Source organism: Patiria miniata, unplaced genomic scaffold (assembly GCF_015706575.1).
Source record: "Patiria miniata isolate m_02_andy unplaced genomic scaffold, ASM1570657v1 HiC_scaffold_5, whole genome shotgun sequence".
In the NCBI taxonomy this organism is placed as follows: domain Eukaryota; kingdom Metazoa; phylum Echinodermata; class Asteroidea; order Valvatida; family Asterinidae; genus Patiria; species Patiria miniata.
This window is the reverse complement of record NW_024037072.1, coordinates 4,276,217-4,303,060: the sequence shown is the minus strand read 5'-3', so window position 1 is coordinate 4,303,060 and position 26,844 is coordinate 4,276,217. Positions and strand designations below refer to the sequence as shown.

Here is a 26,844-nt window from a genome sequence, read left to right as displayed (position 1 = left end):
ACAACAAAATTGCAAGACAATTTTTGTGTCTTTTTTTTTGTAATGCGAGTGACGACCAACACGTTTTCAAAAAGTGAATGAATGGGTTGAATTTTTCTTTCCATTTTTGAGTACCCCTTACCCCAAGGTTGTTGTATGGCTGGTTAGATTCAGCTTGATCAAATACTTTGAAAGCAGTGAGAGGCCAAAGTAGCCCCATGGCATATAAAGGTAATGCGAGTGACGGTGAAATTGCACGTCTGTATCATTTCTGTTCATCTTTTCTTTGCAGTGAAATATACACCAATCTCTAAAACACACACATACAAATGAGAGTGAAATTACCTACTCTTAACCACCACATACATCTGTGTGTTAAAGGCCAGTTCATAATGCAAGCAAATACAAATTCGATTTCACAAAACAATTTGCAACATCATATGTTAAAAATGTTCAACATTTTTGCAAATTAGCAGCGCAAATACTTGCCAAGACAACATAAGTCTGCAGTTGTGTTTTGTTTTCCAGCGCCAAGCATGAACTGAACTCAAGTTTTCGAACTCTGCATGAAAACAATTTGTATTAAAGTACAACAACAACTGTTTCACTCTTGTTTCGACTAGCCCAGCAGAATTTCGGCAAAGGGTTTTGAGTAGACTGTCGCCATTTCTATGGTACTAGAAGACCAATGTTATACATGAAGCTGCCACAGAAGCCGTGAATTTTCATCTTAGGAATTGTTCCATAAGAATTGGTGATGATTTACCATAATAGGCTCTTCCTGGGGCGTAACCGGCTTGGGCTCTAGCGAGCTCAGCTTGTGCTCCTCGGCAAATCTGTCCAGATTCTCCGGGGGCTTGACGCCACACTTCTCACAGCATTCCTCCGGGTTCTGGATCCAGCATTCTAGTAAGGCTTCTCTGGACCACTCTGAAAAAAAAAAATTCCCAGAGAAATATTGACAAAATTCTATGTCTTAAACCTAACTGCCCTGAATCCTTCAAAATCCTCTTTGCCAAAGTGGAGGAATTTGGAGGATTGGGGTTGCATGGCAAAAGTGCCTTACTGATTTCGTAGGATGCACTTTGTCAAGGTCTTGGGCTGGACCTTGTGTTGTTTTTGCTCAGCCATGCATAAATATAGGCCTGGAGTATGCTTGAAATCCTCCGTACTGCTCCAGGATGTCACTGGCCAAGCCTAAACATATTGACAGTCACTGCCGCAGGATTTTGCAGGATTCAGGCAGTGGTCACCCCTCCATGGACCATATTCAAGAAATAATGGAGGATTTTGCAGGATTGAGGCTACATCCTAGCAAAAAGGCCTAGGGAGTTAGGGTTAATACAGACCTTGAAAAATGGGACTAAGTTTAATTGACGAGTCTATCCTGTGTCAAATAGGCCCTATTTACAACCTATTTTAGTTCATGTGCTCTTTCCCACAAACGCACACTAAACTCAACTTCTTGGATCTTAGACCTGTTGAAAAAGAGCACTTTTTTCACTCCTTGTGAGAACTACTTTGTATCTCAAATGCTTGTTGGTCTCTGAAGGCTTGGATAAATACGATTAAAGTTTCATTTGGAGAACTGCATCCTGAGGATTTCTGCTAGAACTATGATATTTGACATTATTCCCACTTTGTGAGAGTATGTAAGCCATAGACATGTTAACTCAGAACCTAAAAAAAATATAATAGTTTAGAGTAAAATATCTGTTTTAAAGTTTGAAGGCCTAAAAAATTTAATTCAAGCAGAATTTTCTCAAATGGTAGACTCCGCTACCCTATCAAACTGGTCCTCCAACTCGTGAAGTTTTAGTATTCCCGATCACTCAAGTCAATCAGCAGTCTGCAACAGCCTTTTCTTTATCTTATTCAAATTTGATATTCAAATCGTAGATTTTTCCTGTGATTGCTGATTCCTTGCACAGAACCATGCATCCTCGCTACAGATTTTACAATTTACACTGATCATATACTGAGAACCTAAATTTCCTTTAAATAACGTCCCCATCTACGTACCAAAGTTCCTGAGTAAGGCTTCAGCTGTGAAGAGAGGCACCCTCAGCATATCAGCAGTCTCCACCACCACCAAGTCTTTAGCTTCTTGGAGCTCCTGCAGTCTCAAACCACTGTAGGCCTGGAACAAAAAAAAATGAATTTTGTGACATTTGGCAAAAAAAAAAAAATCTCCGGTTTCTGGTATGGAGCTTGCCCAAAAAGTGGTGCGGCGACGCGGCTTTTTTTTTTTTTTTACCTGATTTTTTTGCTTCAAATGTCGGCTGATGACTGCAAATTGGTGCCCGACTAAACTTAGTGCAAATATATGGGAGTCCAGAGAGGCCACATAAAGCTTATTCTCGACCATAACCCAATCTAAAAACACGTTAAAATTGTGCAGCAGCAGGATTCCAGTCAAACCAGTGAGTTTGGCGGTTTTGAGACATCATCTTTCATTGGAAAAAAAAACTTTTTCATTTTGCTGACGCGCATGGCTACGGCGACGCGCGCGCATACCAGAAACTTTTCTTTTTTTGGCCCTTTGAACAACAGTCATAAATTTTAACATTGGGTTTTGCCCTCCACTGACGTTAGCTTTTACACATGTACACTCAGCACTGGCAATGGGCTTGTGAGATGAAACAAAAAAAATCACCAGCCTACTTTGGTAAACTAAAGGGGACAGCTGGCCAAGTGGCCATTCAAATATGCACCAAAACCACTTCCTTTTGATGGAAATATTATTGGCCAGTTCCAATACTTGGATGACACTCTGCATATGACACCACAAAATCAATTCTGCGAAATCGTTTAATCTGTGTAGTTTTAGTGAACCATTTCATCCCGAAATACATTTACATAAGCACTGGTTACATTTGAAACATTTAATAGATTGAGATATTATCTCAAAACTTAATGCAAAAAAGAAACTTAGATCTCTCAAAAGAATTTTGGCACACTAAGTACAGCGACAAAGTGTTGGTTATTGCACCTGAAAACCTACTTGTGCGCACACTTGTGTTTTACCATTACATCCGAGGACAATGCATTGTCTTTCTCTTAGTCCTTATAATATAACACACTCCCATAGACTAAGCACACACCCTTGCATTACATTTGAGGACCGTTCTCAACAAAAGATGAACATAATAGAACAACAAAAAGAATCTGTCTCTCTTTCTGTTGCTGTCCTCGGGATGTATGCAACACAAGAGTGTAGTGAACTTGCAGATTTTAAAGGTACAGATTCTTTGTTTTACGTGATTTATAAAATACAAGTACTAATTCTACAGTTTCTTTTATCTTTTTCAACTGGAATTTTTTTATATACACGGAGTTCAGGGGCAGGTATTTTGACCCCAATTGGGTATTTTTTTTTGGGGGGGGGGACTTTTTAAATCAAAAAGAAATGTCTAAAAATACTGTCCACATCCGACTCGTTAGCATCATAGAGTACAAGTTAAGAGTCTTACCTCCTCATACTGTATGGCACCTATTTCCTCTACATCTTCCTCTTCATTAGTTGGCTGCGGTGAGATAAAACACTGACATTTAGTCTTTTCCTTTAAATATATCCTCTTCAGTTTATTTTTATACTAACTGCTACATGTTTCTCTTCATTGTGTACCATTTTGAGCAGTGGAAGCAGTCAGTGGATACATAATTGAATTCAATGTGCAAAAATGTTGCAACCAGGAAATATGGGAGTTGCAATGTAATCGTTTTGTTGGGAAAATATTTCTACATTTATGTTGGCATTCACTGAGGCAAACTCTAGTTTTGTCCAATTTAAAACCGTAATAAACAACCAACATTGACTTTACTTTGGTCCCATTCTCTGCTCATTTTTAACATGATACTCAGTGTCTATAAGAGGATATACTGGGTGAGCCAAAATTAATTTTGTTATTAATTTTTTTGAAAATATTTGGCTTGCTCTATTTAATAAAAATAACATATAGGTAAAGTACATCTTATACAAATATTGAATGCTTCGAGTGGTGTGGTAAAACTAAGCCTCCCGACGTGATCCATGGACATTCTTGTTTTCCCGAGGCGAAGCCGAGGGAAAAAATAGAATGCTCCAGTGAGGGAGGCTAGTTTTACTTCACCACGAGATAAAAGCATTCAATATTTGTTTTATAACACTTCACCCATAGATTCTGCTTGGTTTTAATATTTTAAATTATCTAAATCTGAACACAAATAAAATTAACTTAAATTTCAATAAAAAATCCAAACCACCCCTTCAAAAATGTTTGAACCTGACTCTGTGGCGTGCTCTCTTGGGAACAATACACGCTACCTTCAACGCGCACACCAGCATGCATTTGCACACAAATACCGCGCTGTGGGTATAGTACTTTGGATGCTAATGGTATAGTACTTTGGTTGCTACAGGTATAGTACTTTTGGCCAAGCACTGAAAAATAGAAAGTACCATGTGACTCGCTCTCGGCCAATCAAGTCACAGAATCTGTTGATGTGTTATTTTTCTGACTGTTACCTTTCAAAATTTCACGTAATTTGCTTACTTTGTTCACAACTTACGTTAATAGCGCTTTTTATACAACACCTGAATAAATCCCCGTCATCTGATTGGTGGATCATTGATCACATGTTATTCAATTATTCGTCCCAACGCACGGCGTGCGCGCAACGCGCAGCGCACAGTGCAATGGAAGTTCCATTGCACGGTGAATAGAACTTCCATTGCACGGTGTCATCGCTGCTGGCGGTGGCACTGTTTTAAATCGAGATTACTTGAATATGGTTCTCAACCTGTTGAACAGTTTGCATGAATTAAATATGATGAACTTCCTTGTCAAACTTTCAAACAGTTTTCAACCTGAACAAATTGGCTATTAAAAGTCAACCAATCAGATGACAAGGATTTATTCAGGTGTTGTATAAAACAAATAATGAATGTTTTACGTTCGTGCAATGGAAAGAATAATTTCATTCGGTGACAGATGAAATGTTCCATTCCACGAGGCGAACATTTCATCTGTCACCTCATGAAATTATTCTTACCATTGCACTCAACAAACGTTCATTATTTGTATAATAAGAACTTCATATTATTGTTATTGTTATTGAGTTGCATCTCCGCACTACTCACCGAGGAGAAGACCATTTTGGATTCCAGTAGCTGGGCGATGTCGATGTGTTGGTGTCTCTCCGCAGAGTCACATGGCGTCTCCTTGTCCGCGTTTTCAACAAACATGGATGCATTATGCTCCAACAACATCTGAGTAGAAAAACATGAAACAGATCACAATAAGCGCATTACGGATATGAGCCAAGCAAGATTATTATAAATTCCTTTTCCCAAACTTTATTGAAGAGTTTCAGTCCCCAAATGTTTTAGTCCATTTCAAATTGCTATTTTACTAGAAATACAAAAAGTATCCACTCTAAAAAGTGAACAAAAATATTGGAAACAAAATTTTGCTCACATTTAGTTTGGAATAAATAATTACTTTACAAATTTCAATTAAACGTTTCGATTTAGTACAATTTTACACATTTCCTTTTCCTTCCTAATTTAATATTTATGAAATAGTATGTTCAAAATAAATGTGACTGTTTTGACTACACTGAAGATAATGTGCAGAAATCTTACATAGTAAATGAATGTATGACCTGCAGATGTACGCATACAAAACCTTGCAGTAAGAACACCTTGAAATTTGAATGAGGCAAAAAAGGTGGTTTTTATATCTTCCCCAATGCACAAGGCCAAACAAACACCAATTCTGCAGGTAATGGACGTCACAACTACACACAGTAAGCGTCGTCAACAAACACCACAATTGTGCAATGGCACCTGGACGGACTTCCAATGAATATAAAATAAAATTACTGAGTAGTAAAGATATTACTGGATATTTTACCTCGACTAACGACAGATAACCTGAGCCGGCTGCATAGTGTAAGGCTGTGTTGCCATCCTGAAAATACAAAAGGGTCAAATTTTCAAACCCTTTCTGCAGATTTATGAACCAGTTTCGTCAACTTAATATTCCACTGTTCATTCTCTTCACCATCAGTTCTTCAGATGTTGGTAGCACACGTACATATATATTGAATTCAAACAAATAAGTCAGTCTGGCACAGTGGTTCTTTTCACCCTCCACCTTCGCAACCCAGGTTCGAATCCCACCTAGGCAGACAAGGGGATTGTTTTTTCCCGAGTACCGGTATTAGTGCCCGTGTACTTTCATAGAACCCTGAATTTCATTCTCAAAATGACTTCTAAAAACCCATACAAAACTGCTGAGTACATTGGTCGGAATAGTTTCCTTGTTCATTCTTATTGTTTTCAAATAGAACTCATGGAGCAAGATCTTGCTAGAATCAAAACGTCATGTCTCTAATGTATATTTAAGGTCAAACCAGTCAGTGAGCAGTTTGCAGTATTTATTAAAAATAAAAATAAATTGTAATGCTTATATGGTGCTTTCTATAGTATCAACAATCTCAAAACGCTTTTATTCCCCCATTCATCAGGCCATGAGAACACACAGCAGCCGATGTCAGCTCACACTCGGTCCTCTACCCTCACAGGTACCCATTCTTACTCCTGGGTGGAGAGAGGCAATTGTAGTTAAGTGTCTTGCCCAAGGGCACAAACACCATGTTACTGGCAGGGTTCGAACCCATGCACTTTATCGTACATGAGTCAAACACCATAACCACTGGACCATGGCATTCTACAAACCCATTATTAATTTTTCAACTAAAAATTAACAAATTATTTTATTAAAGCTACAGTCCATCATTTGTAATTTGTGCATTTTGTTCGTTTGAAGCAACAAAAGAGTTCAAAATCTAATGAAGGATACTGAGCAACTAACCTGATGAAGTTTCAGCTAAGCTTTAGCTGTACATTCCGAGAAAAACAGCATTCTAAGATCTCAATTTCAAATCAAAAGTTACTGAATCATGTTTTGAATTATTTTGAATTGCAGCTTTACGCGACGTCGCGCACTGATCCGATGAATTATAACAACCGCGCGCACGCGTGCGTCGTTCCAATACTTGTGCCCGCTGCGCTGAATAACAAAACGAACTACTAATTTAAATTTTCCTACGGTGCTTCTTAAGAATCACCGTTGGAAATGCCTTCTTTCGTTGATTACTTCAAAATGACAGCTTCCCAGAAAGAATAATTTCACAGGGAGTTTAGTTCCCTTACTATCTTTCAACCAAGTTTGTTTTTCAACAATAATTACGCCAGTTACTTTTCGGATGGCTGCAAATGATGGACTATAGCTTTAAAAGTGTCCACATTTGTTACCGTACCTCATCCTCGGCATCTATCTGTATCTGCTCCCGTTCCCCCTCCCCCATGGCGATCCCGCGCCACACCAGCACCAGTCGCAGGCACTCCAGACGCTTCTTCTCCGGCGGCTGCGAGTAGTAGTACTGGGAGTAGCTGTAAGTTGAGGAGGGCGGCCGGATCTGCTCCTCCATGCAGATGCAGTGCAGCGACGTCTGGTTGTCGCTGTTGCGTTTGTTGGGGTTGCCGCTGTGCCGCTGTATGAATATCCTGAGACAAGAGAGAGGCATCCAGGTTTGAAAAGTATACACCTGGCCTAGCAATTTTTAAAAATATAACAATGGTGATTTTGAATCATGTTTCCACTATTAATGAATGACAACACAAATTTTTCCCAACATACATGTACAGTACAGTGAATATACACCTGTAGACAACATCTGGTTGTTGCTGTTGGCGTTTGGGTTGCCAAAATGATGCTGTAATAAAAATCCTGTGACAAGAGTACATCTAGCTTTAACTGGTGATTGATAAGAAAGCTGTGCCTACCAGTCACCTGCTTTTGTCTGTTGATGGAATTTGACTGTCACAAGTGCCTACAGGAAATATGATCTGACTGTTGGTGACTAGCCTGTGTAAAAGGCATGGCAGGGAACAGGATGTATTTTTTGACTGTCTGTGCCTGATCAAACAAAAGGAGGGAACTAAACAGGCAACCTACCTAACTAGTCTATGCATTCCGTGCCTGCTTGCATAGTGTAGAGCCGTGTTGTGGCTGTAGTTCTCCCCGTACGATGAGTTGGGATCAAACACCTTCTGAAACTCCACGCTGCCGTGGTACAACTCTTCGGCCACTTTCTCGTCGCCGGCGTACAGCGCCTTGCGAAACTTGGACGATGTGCTACCCATGACGCAACTGTATGTGTGGCTTTAGTTTCCTGATGAAAGGTTCCTTTTCTGGTGTTCAAGTTCTCTGCTGTGACGGAAACTCCTCTATGCTGGGACAACTACTGCAAATGGACAAACAACAGTAAAACACATTTATTGGTGGAATCCACTTCCTTATTTCCGGGGGGAAAAACACAGACGGGGCTTGATCAAATTGATGTGCTTTATTTATTTATTTAATTCTTATTTGAACTGGGCAGCCCATTCAGTGGAATCCACTGGGCTCCCATGGGGCCCAGTAAAGAGAAGACAATGTGAAGAAATTACAGTCTCAGATGTGGGAAAAAAAACCCAATAGAAAATTTTCTCGAAAAAAAACCAACGGAATCAAGTAGGGACTGAAAACCAAATGCAGCAATCGAACCCGGATCACAGCAGTGGAAGGCGAGGAAAATACCGCCACGCCAACCTGACTCTACTTAAACAGCCCTATATAAAAAAAAAAGGCGTCATTGGGATTAAAATATCTGGTTCTTGAAAAAAATGTTGTCATCATGGACTGAGTCACTTCTGTCAGCGTTAACATTTAGGGCACATTATAAGCAGCGTTTCCTGTGCAAATTCAGTCCTCCCAGGAATTCCTTATCATTTCCTTTTCTTTATATTTTTGAAAGCTTATTCTTCCATTCAATATGACTGCACTGCAGTCGAATATGAAAATACATACATAATTACATTTGTACAGCAATGAAAGAACGTATACGTACATGTACATAGTTGATCACACCCATACATGTGTGATAATGAAATCATAAGAATTATGCATATTTTTTTCCAAGGGGGGGGGAGGGGGGTGACGGTTCAAATTTCTTGGCATAATGTATGCATATACATGTATGCATAACTCTTTCAGGACCCTACATGTCACGCAATCTTGACTACAAACAGCACACTCAATATGAAAATGAAAAGATCTTATCACAACTTGTCATTGGCTCTACCAGATGTGCACAAATATAAATATATCCTGTCTATAAATATACCATTGTGCAATGATTGCTGAAAATGATTAATGCAAAAAAAGAAGTCTACATTTAACAACAGTTTGTTTCATAAGCTTTATAGAGGTCTTCCCAGACTCCCATCTTCACTGCAAATAGCAACGGCTCCGCTAATCCAAGAGCCTCCCTTGCTTGGGAGACCCATCCTCCGTGAAACATTTTGCGTTATTTATGGCAGTTGCCTGGACAACCACCTGCTGTGGATTCTAATTATTTACAGTTGAGTCTGGCAAAGCCAGACTGTGTACAATTTCAACAAAGGGGAGTGTTTTTGTTACAAATTAACTTGCATTTTTGCATATATTAGGTGCAACCAACACTCTATCAATATTACTATTTTGTACTGCATACTGTAAAGCACATTGGATTTATATTCAATGAACACACATTCAAAATACAATCAAAATCATTCAAAACCTGTTTTCTTTAAATTTAGTTATTACTGAAATCTGACGGTCATTGCTGAATTAGATTCAGACAGTTCCTCAATCCCACAAAAGGAAGTGTAAGCTTACAAGGCGATAAATCCCCAAAATTTCAAAGCGCAAAAAAAAAATATGTGTAGACTTAAAAAGGAAAGAAATTCCAAACCCCCTCCGTCAACCACACTGGTAAAAAATACCAAAGACTTGTGCAGTTCTGAGAAACAGAGAGGGAAGTCTAGCCCGATTTTTGCAAATAATTGATAAGCAACAGGTGCTGGTACCAAACATTTCAAAAGCTTCCATTATATGCATGAAAGAAGTTCATTGTACATTCACATTTATGTCCATTGTACACACATCTGCTTAACTGCCGGGGGGGGGGGGGGGGGGGGGGGGGGGGGAGGGGGGGGGGGGTACTTTCAGTACATTTGTCTGCTGTCTACGAAACTACACAACAGGTGACCATGGAGAACCATGAGGTGACTAATAATACACAACAATCTCGATTTTCATTCAATTTGGACTTATGGAGCAGTCAACTGCAAAACAGAAATTACTCATACTCTTTGTGTGCTTTTCAATAGGCCTACCTGTACATAAAGGTATGTCATGTACATGTATACTACATGTATATGACATGTAATAGATGTAATACATGTATGTATCTCTACATGTATGTATCTGCATGTACATGTACATGTACGTACACCAAATCTACGTGCCCCCAGCCCCCACCCCAAAAAATACAAACACATGTACATGTATGTACATGTACATGTACCTACCAATACATGCACATGTACATGTATGCAGAACAAGAACATGCTTACATGTATTTTTAAAAACAAACAAACACACAATGTGTACATGTATGTTTACATGTATGCATGTGGGTAACAAGGTGCTTCATACACGTTTACATGATGTTCCTGTAGGCTTTTTGACATCCGTCATATGGTTGTAAAAATTGTACATGTATATGCCTTGATCGAGGCTCAAACATTTGCCCATGCAGGGTACCGAGATCTATACATGTACATGTACGTGAACGCATACATGTACGTGTATGCACTGGCATACATGTACTTGGAAATATAATATGTGTTTTAATTACAACCACTATCAAACGATTCAACCTTACATGGCTTTCAAAATTCAAATCAGACTTTTGTTGATTGTATGCACTGCAAAGATTAATTTTAGAGAAATCAAGCAGGATCCTCCGATATTGTGGAAGGCAGAAACCAAAACATGAAGTGGAATACATGTACATGTGTGTAAACATCCACGTCCTCCAAATGAACCAGATTTTGATTACCAGATTATCTTATGTGCAGATTTTTTTCAAGGTTAGCTACACACATGTGGACCATCTCACATACACATATACATACAAATGTGAAGCGAATTCATCGTCACGAGAAACTCAGTGCGAAATCCGCCGGCCGCAGTTGAAATATGTTCACGTATTGTGAATTTGCAGCACAAAACAAATTTACCGCGACGTCACAAATTTTGCACGAATATAAATTTTGCTTTCCATTCAACATGTTCAAAGTACATGGAGTGCACAGAAATGATATTGCGTTGCATGAGATGCCATTTCCCGAATCAAGGGTTGCTGCGTATTTTGCTCATTTTTTTTTCTTTTCTAACTTCCAAATCTCATCATCTGTGTTTACATCATGCAGGCCTGCACGTACTCGGAGTCACACGTAGTACACATGTATACAAGCAGCACAAAATTAATTGTCAAGATGAAACACAAGGCCGAGTGATTCACTATTATACGACAAGGCTTTCCATTAAACTTGGGAAACATATGGATTGTGTGCATGCATCCTTTGCATTGCAAAGATTACTTGCAGAGAAATCAAGCAGGTTACATGTATTTGTACTGTGGTAGACTGAAATGTGTATGGAACAGCATATTGTACATTTTAAGGCAAGTGGCTCCACTTCAAACAATATAATTCCAAAATATGTCAACAAATTCTTGGAACTGCTGGTGCGCACTGCTGATAACTGTGTTAGCATACAATCGAGCACGTTGCATAATTACAGTAGGCTGGGAAAATAGAGCTCAACATATTCACTGACCATTCTACACAATATACGGGTACATGTGTGCATTTTAAGTGCAAATGTGTAACTGACATCTCAACATGGTGCAAAGTTTATTTTTTTGCGAACACTTTTTGCATGTAATTTCCGCCCTCTATAATAGCTTTTACGCAGGGAGATCAGCAGTACTGTCGATCAAATTATCCGACACTTTAAAGCACATCACACTGATGAAATGCACCAGACGGTGAAAAAACATCAATGCTGAATTAAAAATGCAAGAGAAGTTAAGTGCAGCCTTGACGGAAATACATGTACCGCGATAAAAATAGAATCTCAGCCCTAAATGTGGGAAGCCGTCGCAGAGCTGCTCGTATCTCCAGAGTCCAGAATCATTCTAAACTGCAATGTCAAATTAAAAAAGACGCTACAATTTTGCAGTAAACCGTGAAGTCCTTGGGGTGAAATGTATCGTCTCCTTGCAGTTGCAGAACTGTTTAAAATATGATGGTATCACTCATTCACACTAGAGGATCTGAGGGGGTAACAACAACAACAACAACCCCCCAAAAAAAGACGAGGGGTCTAGGCCCACCGCCACCCCCCCCCCCCCCCCCCCCCCCCCCCCCCCCCCCCCCCCCCCCCCCCCCCCCCGTCCAGCACTATCCAACTTTTGCTCTTCTCTCAGAAAATTTGGTTTTGTTCTACCGGTGAGTATCATTAATTTCTTCTCGCGATCATTTGATTGATTTTGTTCAATTGCTACCCGAGGTCAATACAAGCTTCCACAACTACAAATGATATGCATTCATTTCAGATTGTTTGGAGCCAGCTACAAATATGCAATCTGACAATCGTGCAGACCAATTTCGTATCTAATATTTTGATTGCATGGTCTTAATGAAATTTGCATATGTTTACACAGATGGGAACCTCGCTTACAAATGTTGTGCACCAACTGAAAGTTATACACGCGATCATGAAATATTTTTATCACATCGTGAGTTTCAATCGAGACCACAACATTCCTTTCATAACATAACAATTTTTGTTGTCTTTTTAAAATTGATTCCACATTTCAATAACGTATTTTATTGATTAATTGGTGTTAATTCAGAATGATTCTTAATTAATTTCATTAATTTCTATGGTTGTACTGTTCAGAATTCAATTTTTTGATTGATTTTTAGGAATGAGAGCAGTTATTGATTTTTTTTTAAAATGCCAATTCTATTGGCAGCAACATGTGCAGTTAACATTATCAATGTGCATGTATCGTTGTCAATTTAGGGGCCATTCAGAATTTTCAATGTTTTAAAATTGCGATCTTTTTTCCAAATAGTGGGTGGGTGGGTCAAGCTAAATAATTGAAAATCGAATTCACTTTCCATGGAAAAAAGATTAAAAAAACAAAGAAAGATAGATCTTTTGACTTGCCTGAACTACGAGCAAGCATTCCGATATCGCGATGCGTGTTTCTTTTTCGACTTCATCCCTTGTATATGTACTGTCATGTACGTCATGTACGTGTATATAGACCCACTGTGATGTGATGTCTGCCCAAACCTGATGTTTTTCTTTCGCTCGTACCCCCCCCCCCCCTGCAAACAGGGCGGGGGTACGAGCGAATGTTTTTCTCAGCTACCTCACGTGACAGGCACAACCTCGTATGTCACATGTCATCCACCTCATCCAGAAAACGACAAAACCACGGCCATGTTTGTGGCTTCCAAGACTGCAACCTGTCTTTCCCCAACAGCATATCAGCTGGCAAAACACAAGAAAACTGAAGGTCACCAGTGCAAAAGAGGAAGACCGACAACTTTACGCCGTCACTGAACTAGACACACATGTACATGGGTATACATGTTCATGTTCAAGTATATGTACATACAAGTGCATGTACATATACATGTTCAGTTTATTATTAATCGAAATTAGGGGTGGGTGGGTGGGTCAAAATAATTTGGGAAAAAAGTCGAAATTTTAAAACATTGAAAATTCTGAATGGCCCCTTAATTCAATTTTGTTATGAGGCAAACAGGTGTTTGACATTCCCCTGCATTGTGAAGTAGGCCTATGCCTTATTCAAATAAATGAGAATATGGACATGGCTGAAAAAATAGAATATTTATAAATCTTCAAAACTGCAAGCACCACAACCTCAAATGTAGTATCAATTTATTAAAGGGGACAACATGACCTTTCATTTGAGTGATACATGTACAAGTATGAAGGTGTGATGGAATAGGTTATGTGTATTTTCTGTCATGTCTGTGAAAAAAATAATAAAAACTGGTTTGGGGGTAAAATAATAGATTTTAGGTAGTCATTTTGGCACTTTGTTTTTACATGTGCAAAATTTAAGTGTTATTGTGAGTTTTTGTTTTTAAGACAGAGCGAAAGGTTCATATTTTATGAAAAGTGTTTTTTGTTTGATTTGTAGTTTCTTATATGTTTTAACTTGTACCAGAAATGGGCGGACAAACTGTAATGTGAGTTACCGCAATGTGAGTTACCGAAATATATCGCTCTAGAGAATTTATGACTGATATTTTTTAATAATTGAAGTAGTAGCATATTGACTAAAACTCCTTGAGCAAGGGCACTAAAAAGATTTTTCGATCAGTGCACAGTATGAGGAAACTCTAATTTGCAAGGTTTTGAAACTTCGGCCACGTCCTTTTCTGGCAACGTGAGTTATCGATAAACTTACTGCCAAACTAGCAGAAATGTATTTTGTTGGGTTTTTTTTTTTAGTTTAGTTACTGAACTTCAAGGGGTCTTTTGTGAAAAAAAAGCCACTCTCAATGCTCAATGCTTTGCCATTTTAGAATAACAACACAGAGGTGATGGAAGACCTGCACCAATGTAGCATAATGTGGAATAAGCCATTTGCGAGTGACCTATATTCTTTGGGATTTAAATTTGAAAAACGTCTGGTACACTGACTTGCTCAGAATGCTTGTCACATTTTAACTGTGAATTCTCCAGACCAAAGACACTGTTGCTAACCACATGATTTAGGGGCAAGCTCTTGCATAGTTACGTAAGAGACGCTCAGCACCAATACATTGCTCACTAAGCAATGGGTGAGAATGCATGGCACAAAGACACCAGACCATGCCGGAACTTGCTAAGGCTTGCCCCGAATCACATAAGATAGTAACAGTATCTTTGGTCTGGGGAACGCAAAGTTAACACGTGCAAAGCATTGGATTAAGTCAGCGTTCCAGATTTTATTCAAATTTAACTCGCAAATGGCTCATTGCCCAAATGATGGCAGCAGGCTGATGTGTACATGAATAATGAGTAGATGACACTTTGTGAGCACTTTGAAAAGCCATAGGTGGTGTGAGGGACACATTGCATGTGCTTACTGGTTCATGTGCATCTGGCGTGAAGTAAACACATCTATTTTTAATCCGAGTGCGCACAAAACCGTAGCGACTTCGCGTGAGCATTAGGCACCATTGGCAATGTGTTCAAATGTCACTGCTTGTGGTCTCCCCAAATTCTCCTTGTAACCCTTGAGTGGGTTGAGTGGGTATAAGGAGCAAATTCGGGCAAGGACCATTGGTTGATTTATGACGTTAATACGCCTGTGCACTAATAGCAATATGCGAACGCCTCTAGTCAAACGATGGTCAAAGATCCTGGCTTCTTATTGTGTTTTATGATACCAGCGGCTATTGGTAACCAGCGATTCTACCGTGCCCCAGGCTACTTTCCAAATAGTCAACTACATGTATAGTCCAACCATCCTTCGTTCGAAGTTAGTCGAACTACATGTACATGTATGGTTAACTCTCCATACATGTAGTTCACACCAGAACTTCCTCTAGTGTGCTACACCTAGTGACATAGTCTTGGCGACAAGATGTCCTTAGTGGTGTTTCAGCATGCACAGGTTAGTGGACTGCACAGCGATTCACTAAGGCAGTCGCCCTTTACACCCATGACAACCAAGTCAGGTTCCCTGGTGGGAACAGAACGCCCTCTATCGGGACAACATGTGCCATGCATACTACTGTGTGGTTACAAACATACCGTATCGTCGCTCGTGGATTATAAACACCGCTAAGAAATGTCTTGCATCAAGACTAGAAGGGAGTGACACTGATTGTGGAGCACTGGGTCTAAAGGTTTCTGTTCGACTCATGTGTCATGGTACGTGGGTTCGAACCCTGGCGAGGAACATGGTGCTTGTGTTCTTAGGCAAGACACTTTACTACAATTGCCTCTCTCCACCTAGGAGTATACATGGGTACCTGTGAAGGTAGAGACCAGAATGCACTGATTTCGAGCTGCTGCAAAAACTGGTCTCATGGCCTGATGCACAGGGGTAATAAATGTGAAGCGCTTTGAGACCTTCAGTATAAAGTGATAAGCCTACATCAGCACCACATAATTATTATTATTATAACATCGTTCTCCCTGTGCATGTTATAGAGATGCCTAAACATGACTAATGGTTGTTTTCAAACGGCGTTCAATTTTGATGACTCAGTCTTAGTAAACTACCTGTGAGGCTATGCCTGGACATAATCCATATGAATTAATCACTCTTTACCCGAGGGGATCGGTTATGATGTGTGTTTCAGTTTCATTCAGTTCACGTTTTGGACTTTGTGCAGTAGCTGTAGATATGGTAGGTATTGGGTTTAATGTGAGCTAACACATTTTTTTTCTTTTAATTAAACAAACAAAGTAAAGGTAATCATAGAAAAATCCTGGCACGAGACCACCATTGTGCAAAGCAACTGCCTTGCACATGACGGATTATCTAAACAATAGCTAGCCAAATGCTTTTACCATTGAAAGGGACCTTCATCTAGATGTAATAAAATTGATAGCGTGCAAGGCTACCTTGTGCGTGTACATCATAGCAAACGGCATGAACTACGTAGAAAACGTGTTCACTCACTGTGTGACATCCCCATTGATGTATTTAATGCAGTCACGCTCTACTGAACAGTTGGTATAATGCAGTAAGCAAACTGCCTACATGCACGTTGATGATGATGATGATGATAATAATAATAATAATAATAATGCTATTTATTGAGCACAAAGTATATAAATAGTATTCAAATGCACTTTACAATAAATAAAACTGGGTACATTAAAATACAATGTAGTGTCGATTCAAAATGCATTAAAAATAAAATCCCCAAATAAATTTAATCACCAGATGAATTAAAATTACAAATTAAAATCAGAAATACACTGAAAGACATCATTCAAAATCCGTTACAAATCAAAAGCAGTTTGAAAGTGGTGAGTTTTCAGCAGCGTCTTAAAACGGTAAGCTCGTGGCATTTCTCACGTGAACTGGTACATGTAACTTGTTCTACAGAGAAGACAGGCAGCGTATTGGAAGGCCTGGTCACCTAAGGAGGTTCAGGTAGGAAATACAGGTAGGAGACTGTAAGGCACGAATATTCTATGCTGAACAGTTGGTAGAATAAAAGCAAAAATAACATTCAGCTTCCCATATCAAACAGGAAGGCACTTACACATGTGTACATACATGTACAATAAGCCTGGTTTGCATGCATTAGTAATAGTATGCATACTTGTGCAAATTGCTCGAACAGGTGAATGAGACTTCTGCACAAAACCAGTGCTGGTCCCAGCCTAGTTAAAAAAAAAAAAAAAAAAAAAAAAAAGCACCAAGTGTGTATACATGAATACTTACATAGGCCTACTGCTTGCACTACAAAAGGCCATCTCACAAGGATGAGATGTGACTCATGAAATGTTTCAGTTCACGAAAGTGATCATGACCCCCATGTACGCGTGTTGTACACATCCACACATATATGCGCGTGATTTGTAACATGGCGGGCAGGCAGTGTGGTGGTGCACCGTGAAACTGGCCAAATTCCATCGAGTTGCAGAACTCTCAAAAAATGATCGTTAAACTCGCACCCATAAGCCCCAGTAGTTCGTCTTTGACACAGTGAAAAGTCAGTGCTTTATAAGGATGTTCGTGAAAATACTGATTTGAGATTTCATGTCTTCAACTGGCTGGGCCTGAGGCACTAGTACAACCAACCTAAGACAAAATAAAAAGACATGTAGCTTGGAAAACCCATCTCTACATGTTGGCTCATGACATGGGAGATTCACCAGTAGAGCTGGGACACGTTGTATGATTTAAATTCTATACGTAGGTGCTAGGATTTCACTTAAAGGGCAGATATTGTCATATTTCTACGAACATATCAAGTAAACTCTTATCAAACACATACAGCAAAGGATCCACTCAAGATGAGAATGTGATCAAGTTGGACCAGATTAAAAGAGGTATTTTCGGTGTAACTTGGAACTTGCACAACTGTGCGTTTGTTGCTCGAGCCAATTAAGAGCTCTGTGTACAAAACAAAGCCAGCAGTTGGTTCTTGTTAAATGCCAGACCAAAATGTCATAGGGCCCATATTTTCTTTAGTGCAGTCTTTGAAATTTTTTGAACGTCCAATCAGCTACAATCAGCATGATCTGTTTGTATGGCCGGCCGCGCCGCCCGCCCGACAACACAAGGTCATGATCTGTGCAATGCATGTTCATAACTTTGCCAAAGGGCGCCCGCGAAATTCATACATATTCAACGCGCAAAACCAGTCCGCCATTTTGGAATCCCATGGAGGAACGTTTATGAATATGAGACAATGTTTGCGGGAGCTGAAGACTGATTGTCATTTCTTGGCCAGATGGATGAAGATTTTTAGATAAAGGAATGTTTTTTTGGAAAAGGTACGAGTTCCTCTACGAGCAGGTATCCTAACTTTGGAAATCTCTGTCCTGGGTGAGAATGTGATCTCGCTCAAAGTCGATAGCAAATTCGCTACATTCAGCATGATCAGTTTCAGGCGTCCAGGGGACGTTTGCCGTTCTGGCCGTACTACAGAGCTTGTGATAGTACGGCCAGAGGCATTCGGGCTAGGGATTGCCACACCTGGTGTTTGTACAGAAGCTTAACGAAACATATAGAACGAGACAATCTCTTTAATTTAACCCTAACTCCCTAGCATGATTTACTAGGAACCATACCCATCCTGGCAAATTCTAACACCATGGGAAACTACACTCACATATTTCTGACTTTGTTTCTGGAGGTGTGCCAATTACCCAATGTAAAAGACTGTCAGTATATCACGGTAATAGCGTCTGAAACTGTGGGTCTCTTCCTTTTGCCGTACACATGTAGCAAATTTTTCACACATAATTTTCCATAATTTTCCATGCTGATGCTGTCCTGTTCAAATTTCATCTTTGGAAGGCAGAACGAGAGAGAGATCTCTTCCTTAACTGGAGGCAACTGTTACAGTGAAATTAGGCGAAATTTGCACAGTTAAAAAAGCAGACGAACAGTGACATTCAATGTAAACAACAACAGCAGTTACAGCAGAAATATTGCTTCACTGTCCCCTATCCCAGGCACATCTCCTAAAAACATACATTGATTTACGTAGTACCAGCATAGTACAAATATAATACAATGGGGTGGAAACGACATTTTCAACAGTGGGGAAAAAAAAGTAATGTACCCACCCACTGGGGTACATCACTCATAATGCACCACACGCAATTGGCGTACATTGCTGTACATGCGTGTTTGTGGCATGAAATGTGATCCATAATGAACCAGTAAAAATTCACAATCTATTACCATGGTATAACATGTAAAACAAACGCAGTCTAGCCCCCTAAATGTGGCCAATTTACTGGACTACCTCCGTAAATAGTCCGAGTAACTTGGACCCAACTTATCGCCTTTTTTAACATTTGGACATGGTCTGGCGATAGTGGGGTCCAAGCTAATACCGCGACCTGGACAACATCATCCTGTCACTGTCCCAAAAACCAACATTTTCCAACAAAAAACATCAGATTTCACCTTCAAAACGGCCTCCAAATGACTAGATATGCCACCTGAGGTACAAGTAGACATCGATAATTAAGATGGTTGTACTGAAGGTTTACTTACGATCCGGAATAAAGTGAAATTTTCCGTTCATTTCGGAGAGCTCCCCTCGCGATCTTGAACACGTTAAATTTCCGATCGTGTTTAATGTTTGAACGACGCGATTTCTTCTACATGCCCAGCGTACATTCGATGGTCCCCGTATCCCGAGTGTGATTCCGTTACCGAGCGCGCGCGATGCATCGATTATGATAATGAGTCACGTTTGTAAACACATACATGTGCATTTCGAACTGTAAAAGGGAATCGGGAACCAGCTTGAACTGGTACCCGCCATAAAAGCTGCGCTAGTTCCCGACTCCCCATTATCGTTTGAAATGCACATGTGTTTACAAACGTCATCCAGTCTACTCATTATCATAATCGATGCATCGTGCGCGCTCGGTAACGGAATCGCACTCGGGATACGGGGACCATCGAATGTACACTGGGTATGTAGAAGAAATCGCGTCGTTCAAACATTAAACACGATCGGAAATTTAACGTGTTCAAGATCGCGAGGGGAGCTCTCCGAAATGAACGGAAAATTTCACTTTTTTCCGGATCGTAAGTAAACTTCAGTACAACCATCTTAATTATCGATGTCTACTTGTACCTCAGGTGGCATATCTAGTCATTTGGAGGCCGTTTTGAAGGTGAAATCTGATGTTTTTTGTTGGAAAATGTTGGTTTTTGGGACAGTGACAGGATGATGTTGTCCAGGTCGCGGTATTAGCTTGGACCCCACAATCGCCAGACCATGTCCAAATGTTAAAAAAGGCGATAAGTTGGGTCCAAGTTACTCGGACTACTCCGTAAATAAAGGCCACACTTGGACCATGTACCCCAACATGTAGAACTTTGTTAAGTTTTCATTTTCACATTTTTTTTAACGCTTTAGAAGCACACTCACCCTCTTTAAAGTGATAGAAAATTAGTCCCCCCTTTTTCAGACATCTATTTTTCATGTAATTTCGTGTTGGAATTTTGATACGCTAATGTGTGCAAACGAACCTTGAAATTACACGAAATATAGACGTCTGAAAAATGGGGCACCACATGTAATTTTCTATCGCTTTAGGGTGAGTGTGTGCTTCTAAAGCGTAAAAACTACAAAACAAAGTCTTAATTTAAATGTGAAAATGAAATTGAAAACTTGACAAAGTTCTATATGTAATTATTTATTATTATTATTATTATTATTAATTCGGCCAAATTACAAGGTACAACAAGCAATCCACAAAAGTAAACAAAACTAACAAAAACAATCCAATCCAAGCTGGCCAGGATTGACAAAAGTATAATTCGGGTACATGGTCCAAGTGCGGCCTTTATTTACGGAGGTAGTCCAGTAAATTGGCCACATTTATGAGGCTTGCCAGGTCTGGTCTTGCGCCCAATAATGATGGGTCTTATTAAGGGAATAAATGTGTGCTCCGGAGGTTTTTATCACTCCGTTTAAGACCACTAAGAGTCTGGGTGCTGATAATTACCCGAGCCGGAGGCGAGGGTAATTATCAGCACCCAGACTCTAAGTGGTCTTAAACAGAGTGATAAATACCGACGGAGCACATATTTATTCCCATTCATAAATACCTTTTCGGTAAAAAAAATCATATGATTCGTTCAAAACATCCCGATTTTGTTCAACAAATTCACTTTATGCTTTTTGAAACATCCCTCTTGCAAAATAAAGCTGAGTGTTCAGCTGGCGAGTAAGATGTAAACAACCCTTTTAGTTTTATGGAGATTGACGCGCGCGTATCATGTTCTGCGCGATGTCGCGCAGAACGCACCTGGTGCGTTGCGTCTTGAATTTAGAACTATACAATTCTGACTCCCTGGTAGTGTTGCGCATGCCTACGTGAGGATTGTGAACGTTCAACCAATGAAACGATAAGAGGCACTGGATTTTTAGGAGTCCACATTTTATTGTGACACTGGAAAAGTGTTTAAGATCAGCTAGCCATGTCTTTATCATCCGTTTAAGACTGGCCACGTGACGGGCTCTCCACCAATAGGAATGCGTAAACTGTCTTAGGTATTTATGAATATTTTTTTAAACACCAACAACTTGCAAGGCAAGACATGATATAGGCCTAGGCAGTACTGCCAGTAGTAGGCTGGGGCTACATAACATATTGATGTTGGGCCTGCAAATACGTACCCACTACCACGACCAAAATGTCGACAATTTCAGTTCCATGTCCGGCCCAGACCGCGACAACAAAGAAAATGTCTCCTATTGTGTCGCCTCATGTGGCATGTTCACCTCGCTCAGCTCAGCTGACGATGTTTTCTGTTCTTAACTTATTGTTCCCTTCCGCCGTCGTCGACCTTGCGCGCACGGTGTTTTGTCGACGTCCAATTTATAAACATTGCCAGCAATTTTAATCCGACCTTAAACCATTGGCTGGTAACTCTACCCGTACCCATGTATTGAGCGATTACGGGGCAACTTGTAGGGAACCAGTTAAAGAAGGTCACTGGCCGGGGGTGAGAGTTGTTGAGGGCGCTATACAGCTTTCACGGTGACCGACCGGCGGTGTACTTGCCTAGTACTAATTGATCGTTTTGCATTCTTAGTAACGAGTCAAGATTCTCTACCGTCAAACAAGATAAGGTCCTCAAAGTCTTTGCTCATTAATTACAACAATGAGGACTTTTGGCAGCTTGAGATCTTTGGGACAAGATATGAAACAAGACATCCTGTGCACAGCTGCTGGCGGTACCTTGTCCCCTAGGCCCATTAACCTCGTTTACAAAGATCAAAGTTTGTGAATTAAGTTCTTGCAGCATTTGTTACCCGAAACTTCCTTTTTACAACCCCGCGATCAGTTTTTCAAAATACTGCCGAATTAATAATAATGGGCAGGTTATCATCCTAGTCAGGAATGAGACTATCCACGACAAAACAAGAAGGGGTTCTCATGTGCATAAACAATAAAACATAGCGCCCTCTATTAATTGGAATAAAATTACTCGGCACGTTGCAAACCGCGCCCTCTCGGTCGCATAACGTTGGCTTTTATGTAATCACGGATCCGTGATTTAATGTTTGAAAAAGGTAAGACACAATGACGTCACGCTTTGTTTACATGTGCGCTTTTCTAATGGAGCCAGGAGCTCCCATAGGAAAGCGCGCGTGTAAACAAAACGTGACGTCAAATGTCTTAAGTCTGTTGCATATATAGAACTGTAGGGCAACATATTACTTCGGCACAAACTTTGACGTAAGTGTGCGTTCAACCTGTGAAAACAACACCATTGAATCGTGTGTGTTGTTTGCACGAGCAGTTCTCCAAAACTCTGCAAGTATGCAACCTATACCAGCGGCAAAGCAATTTGCGTTTCCCGAACATGCACATTTTAGACGGGCACTGCACTAGTATTCTGCAATAAAGCATGCAGATTTTCTTTAGCAAAAACAGATTCCCATCAAAAAAGGTGTGTCATGAGTATGCAGTTGTAGTCAGTGTTGTAGGTCTCGAGACCGGTCTCGGTCTCGGTCTTGGTCTCGAGACCACTTTTTGCTGGTCTCGGTCTCGGTCTCAGTCGCGGAAGCTGTGGTCTAGGTCTTGGTCTCGGCCTCGGTCCCCTTTGGTCTCTTGGCTGGTCTCGAGTCGAGACCAGCCAAAATGTCGACATTTGAGTCGCGCACATAAAGCAAAGTAAGTACCAATTTATGAAATAAGGGCCAACCATTTTCGGGGATTGTATAGTTTATTAGCCCACCCCTGTGGGCGTTAACTTAAGTATTTTTATTTTTTTTAATAAATGAGGTGCTCCAAATTAGTGACATTTTCGACCCCAATCTTCTCTTTAATTTGGGATAGTATTCTGGAGAAAGAGTACATTTTTTTACCTTATTTCCAGCAATGAATTCACACACTCTTACCAGATACCATTCACTGTTGCCATGAGAGTGTATGATAAGACTCCATTTTCTGGCTGCTCATTTAAAGTACCCCATTATTCCCCAAAAAGCAAAATCCTAGTCAGAAAAAATAAAAACCCATATCTGGCTACCATCTCTCAACTTTTGGGTCTCCATGTACAAGTCTATATAGTCCATGACGGAAATTCAAAAAAAAAAAATCAATGATTTCTTGCTCCAATTTGTTTGAAAACAGGGTAACAAGGAGGCCCATTGTAAACTTAAAGTTGCATTTAAATATCCGTTTGTAGTCATAGCTGACTGGTGGCTGTGGAGTTTAGGGTCCGAGTTCCTATAACAGATGAAACACCCACCTTTGACTTTTTTACTTTTGTCAAGTTTCAACATTGCAAAAGATTAGTAAAAACTGTCGTACTCCTTTATCAGATTTACACTTTATAGTAGTTTAATATATGTGGGGATTTGATAATGATGACTAGTTGCCCCTTTAATGATAGCGCAGCGTGCTCCTTTAATAGGGAGTTGCCGCCGCAAAGTGCTCTGCACGGTCTAATCAAAGATGTCCGTGCGCCGTTGGAAAATAGACCCACACTTTACTTCAAATAACTACGAGATCTTTTGTATTAATTGATTTTGTAATGATTCTATTATGTGGGGTAGTTAAGGAAATCCCAATTTATCTAGTTTCAAGGGGATATATTTCATACTAGGCTCTCTTTCATTAAGCTATGTTTATGTAAACAAAGCGCAGTGATACATAAGTTTGCCATCGTTCGGTCTCTTTCAGCGTCGCTTTGACAAAAGTCAGAAGGACATCTCTGGTGAGGGTCTCTTTTTATTCTCTTTTAGTCTTTAGAAATACTTTTTCAGATCTGTTGATATAATACGTGTGTCCGCAATAATTGTGTGAATCATGGGGAGATATTTTGGTGGACACATAGTTCCCAAAAAGGGCCAAAATCCAATGTTTGCTGACGCTATGCTCGGGCCAAAGAAACACAATGGCGACTTGTGTACTACATGTACTAATGTTTCCGTGTAGCTCGCACGTACGCTGTACGCAGTGTACAGCCGCGCAGTATGCGTGGCTTGGGACAGCTTTGCAAGTCGTAGTGCTGTATCAGGGGGTTTATAATTAAAACATAGTGTATGATATTCATATGGTGTCACATCAGAATCCCTGCCTTCTTATTTAATTGCTCACAAGTAGGATCTTCACATTTAATAGTTTTGACCATATTTTTCAGTCTATTGCTTGGACTATTCTGTAACAAAGTGGGGGCCTCGACTGAAAAAGTGTAACGTAGGCTATCCATATTATTTCACAGTTTGAGGCAAGCGAGGCGAGAGCCAGCCCTGGCCGGCTGTTTACATTGACTAGCACGAGTGTTGGGTGAGTGCACCTAGTCTGCACGCCTTTATAATTGTCCATTATTATTAGGGAATTAAATTCAAAGGTTATGTTGATTGTTTCTTTATACCGAAGTCTGTATAATTTAGTTAAACTTTTAATATGATTGTGTAATTGTTCACAGGGGTAATAAATTAGACGCAAAATAAAAACATCTGAACCACCGTCCTGGTCTGTGTGTGTGAGTGACGTTCCTTCGAATTATCTGCTCTCCCTTACCATCTCTGGGAACAACTTCCCCTCCCGTTGATCTTCAAACTTTCAACAACCTATTTCCAAAGCAATACTACATATACAATAATTTTCAATTAAAAAAAAAAGTGGCAACAATATATGGAGTTCATCAAATAATAGGTTTTGCCCTTCTTTAAATTAGGTTGTTTCCATTTTTTAAAATTGATTGTGACAATGACAAATTCTGTTGCCATGTTGTGATTTAAGGTGTGAAGCAAACATTAAGAGCACTCGCATGACACAAGCAGGTGCAAATGATTCCTTCCTACATCTAGAGTTATAGACATTAAACCGTAAAAGGGCCGGGCGGAATCCACCGGCCCCCAGGCCTCCCCTTCGACTTTTTCCGCGATAACCTTTAAACAAAAAAAATTCGCGACCCGAGCTGTCATGATTTTTAGCCGCAAGCCTTGCGCATCTTTTGACACCAAAAATATAAAAATCGGACCAGGGGTTGTCGCGCAGCAAAAAAAATTTCCGGCGCTACGCGCCGTGAAAAATGAATTTTTCCATATACGTCATGTACACAGACCAGAATTACCATTCGTACATATGAATAATTAATTAGCCATAATTCCAAAACCCTCTGACCTATAGTCATGATATTTCTTGGGTATGTTTATGAAGAGTTGCTCTATGCACTCGATCACTCGATGGCCAAGATCTTACGAGGGGCGGAATCCCCCGGCTGAGAGATGGTCAAAATAACCCGGTCCTTTTAGGGATAAAGGGATGTGTGAATGTGGTTTAAATTGCAGCAAAGTGGATGAAAGGAGATAAACATGCCAGCAATCTCTCTGTTGGCCAACTTACCTATTGTTCTTTGCCACTTATGTTAATCTATTGTTTATATTGATGCAATCAACTCAATGTGTGTCATTGTTTTTATTTGAAGAAATAAAAATAGTGAAGAAGATTAAAAGATTAAAACCAATTCAGTAACATTTGCTTGTGTGCAATCACCCACGGACAAAACATAGCTGAGAATGAAATCAGTTCCTTGTGCAGAAGAAAGTGGACCAAGTGGAAATTGACATGACATGCTTCAGTAAATTTGACAAAACTTTTGATCAGAACACCCAAATAACACGGCAAAAAATATATGATAGGGAAAAAGTGTGCTTTCTAAACTTATAAAAAAAATGACACCCATCAAATATAAAGAAAACGAAACCCATCAAAACTTGCATTGCAGTGTTTTGTGTTTCGGAACGTTGTTATTAGAAATTTGATCCCAACTGAATGGAAAAGAATATGCTTTATTAACTTAAATCATATTTTATATTCATGAAGTTGATGCATGTGTTACTTTTGATCACAACAGAAATACACAGGGTATTATAATGGAGGTGTCATGTGTTCTGGAACTTCAGATCAAAAATCCATACCTGATTTCAATGCCCTTTTATTTTTTCTATAACCCGTGTATAAAAGTTTGAGGTTGGCCCACTGATAATACTCCGAGTGCATTTCTTTTTAAGTAATTCACCGCTGAAAATGAAGATACAGCACACAATTGTATGTGTGTTTGTCAATTGTATTATTCCTCAATCATCCAACGTAAAGTACATGTATTTCGGTTGGCATAAAATCTCCACTCATACTTTTGCAAGGAAATATGTTTTCTAAG

At 39.8% G+C, this 26,844-nt stretch overlaps 1 protein-coding gene across 1 annotated transcript in view; it reads right to left on the bottom strand.

The window, feature by feature from the left end:
• The window catches only part of LOC119741248 (ankyrin repeat and IBR domain-containing protein 1-like), a 69,103-nt gene extending 47,020 nt beyond the window's left edge, over positions 1 to 22,083 (bottom strand). The window contains exons 1-8 of the mRNA XM_038217001.1: positions 21,839 to 22,083; positions 7,986 to 8,274; positions 7,288 to 7,534; positions 5,877 to 5,933; positions 5,102 to 5,230; positions 3,453 to 3,506; positions 2,002 to 2,119; positions 746 to 909 (exon numbers count right to left, since the gene is read on the bottom strand). Of these exons, the coding sequence (XP_038072929.1) occupies positions 746 to 909; positions 2,002 to 2,119; positions 3,453 to 3,506; positions 5,102 to 5,230; positions 5,877 to 5,933; positions 7,288 to 7,534; positions 7,986 to 8,173 (957 nt within the window). The 5' untranslated portion in view covers positions 8,174 to 8,274; positions 21,839 to 22,083. The remainder of the gene's footprint in view (positions 1 to 745; positions 910 to 2,001; positions 2,120 to 3,452; positions 3,507 to 5,101; positions 5,231 to 5,876; positions 5,934 to 7,287; positions 7,535 to 7,985; positions 8,275 to 21,838) is intronic.
• Positions 22,084 to 26,844: the final 4,761 nt, after the last annotated feature.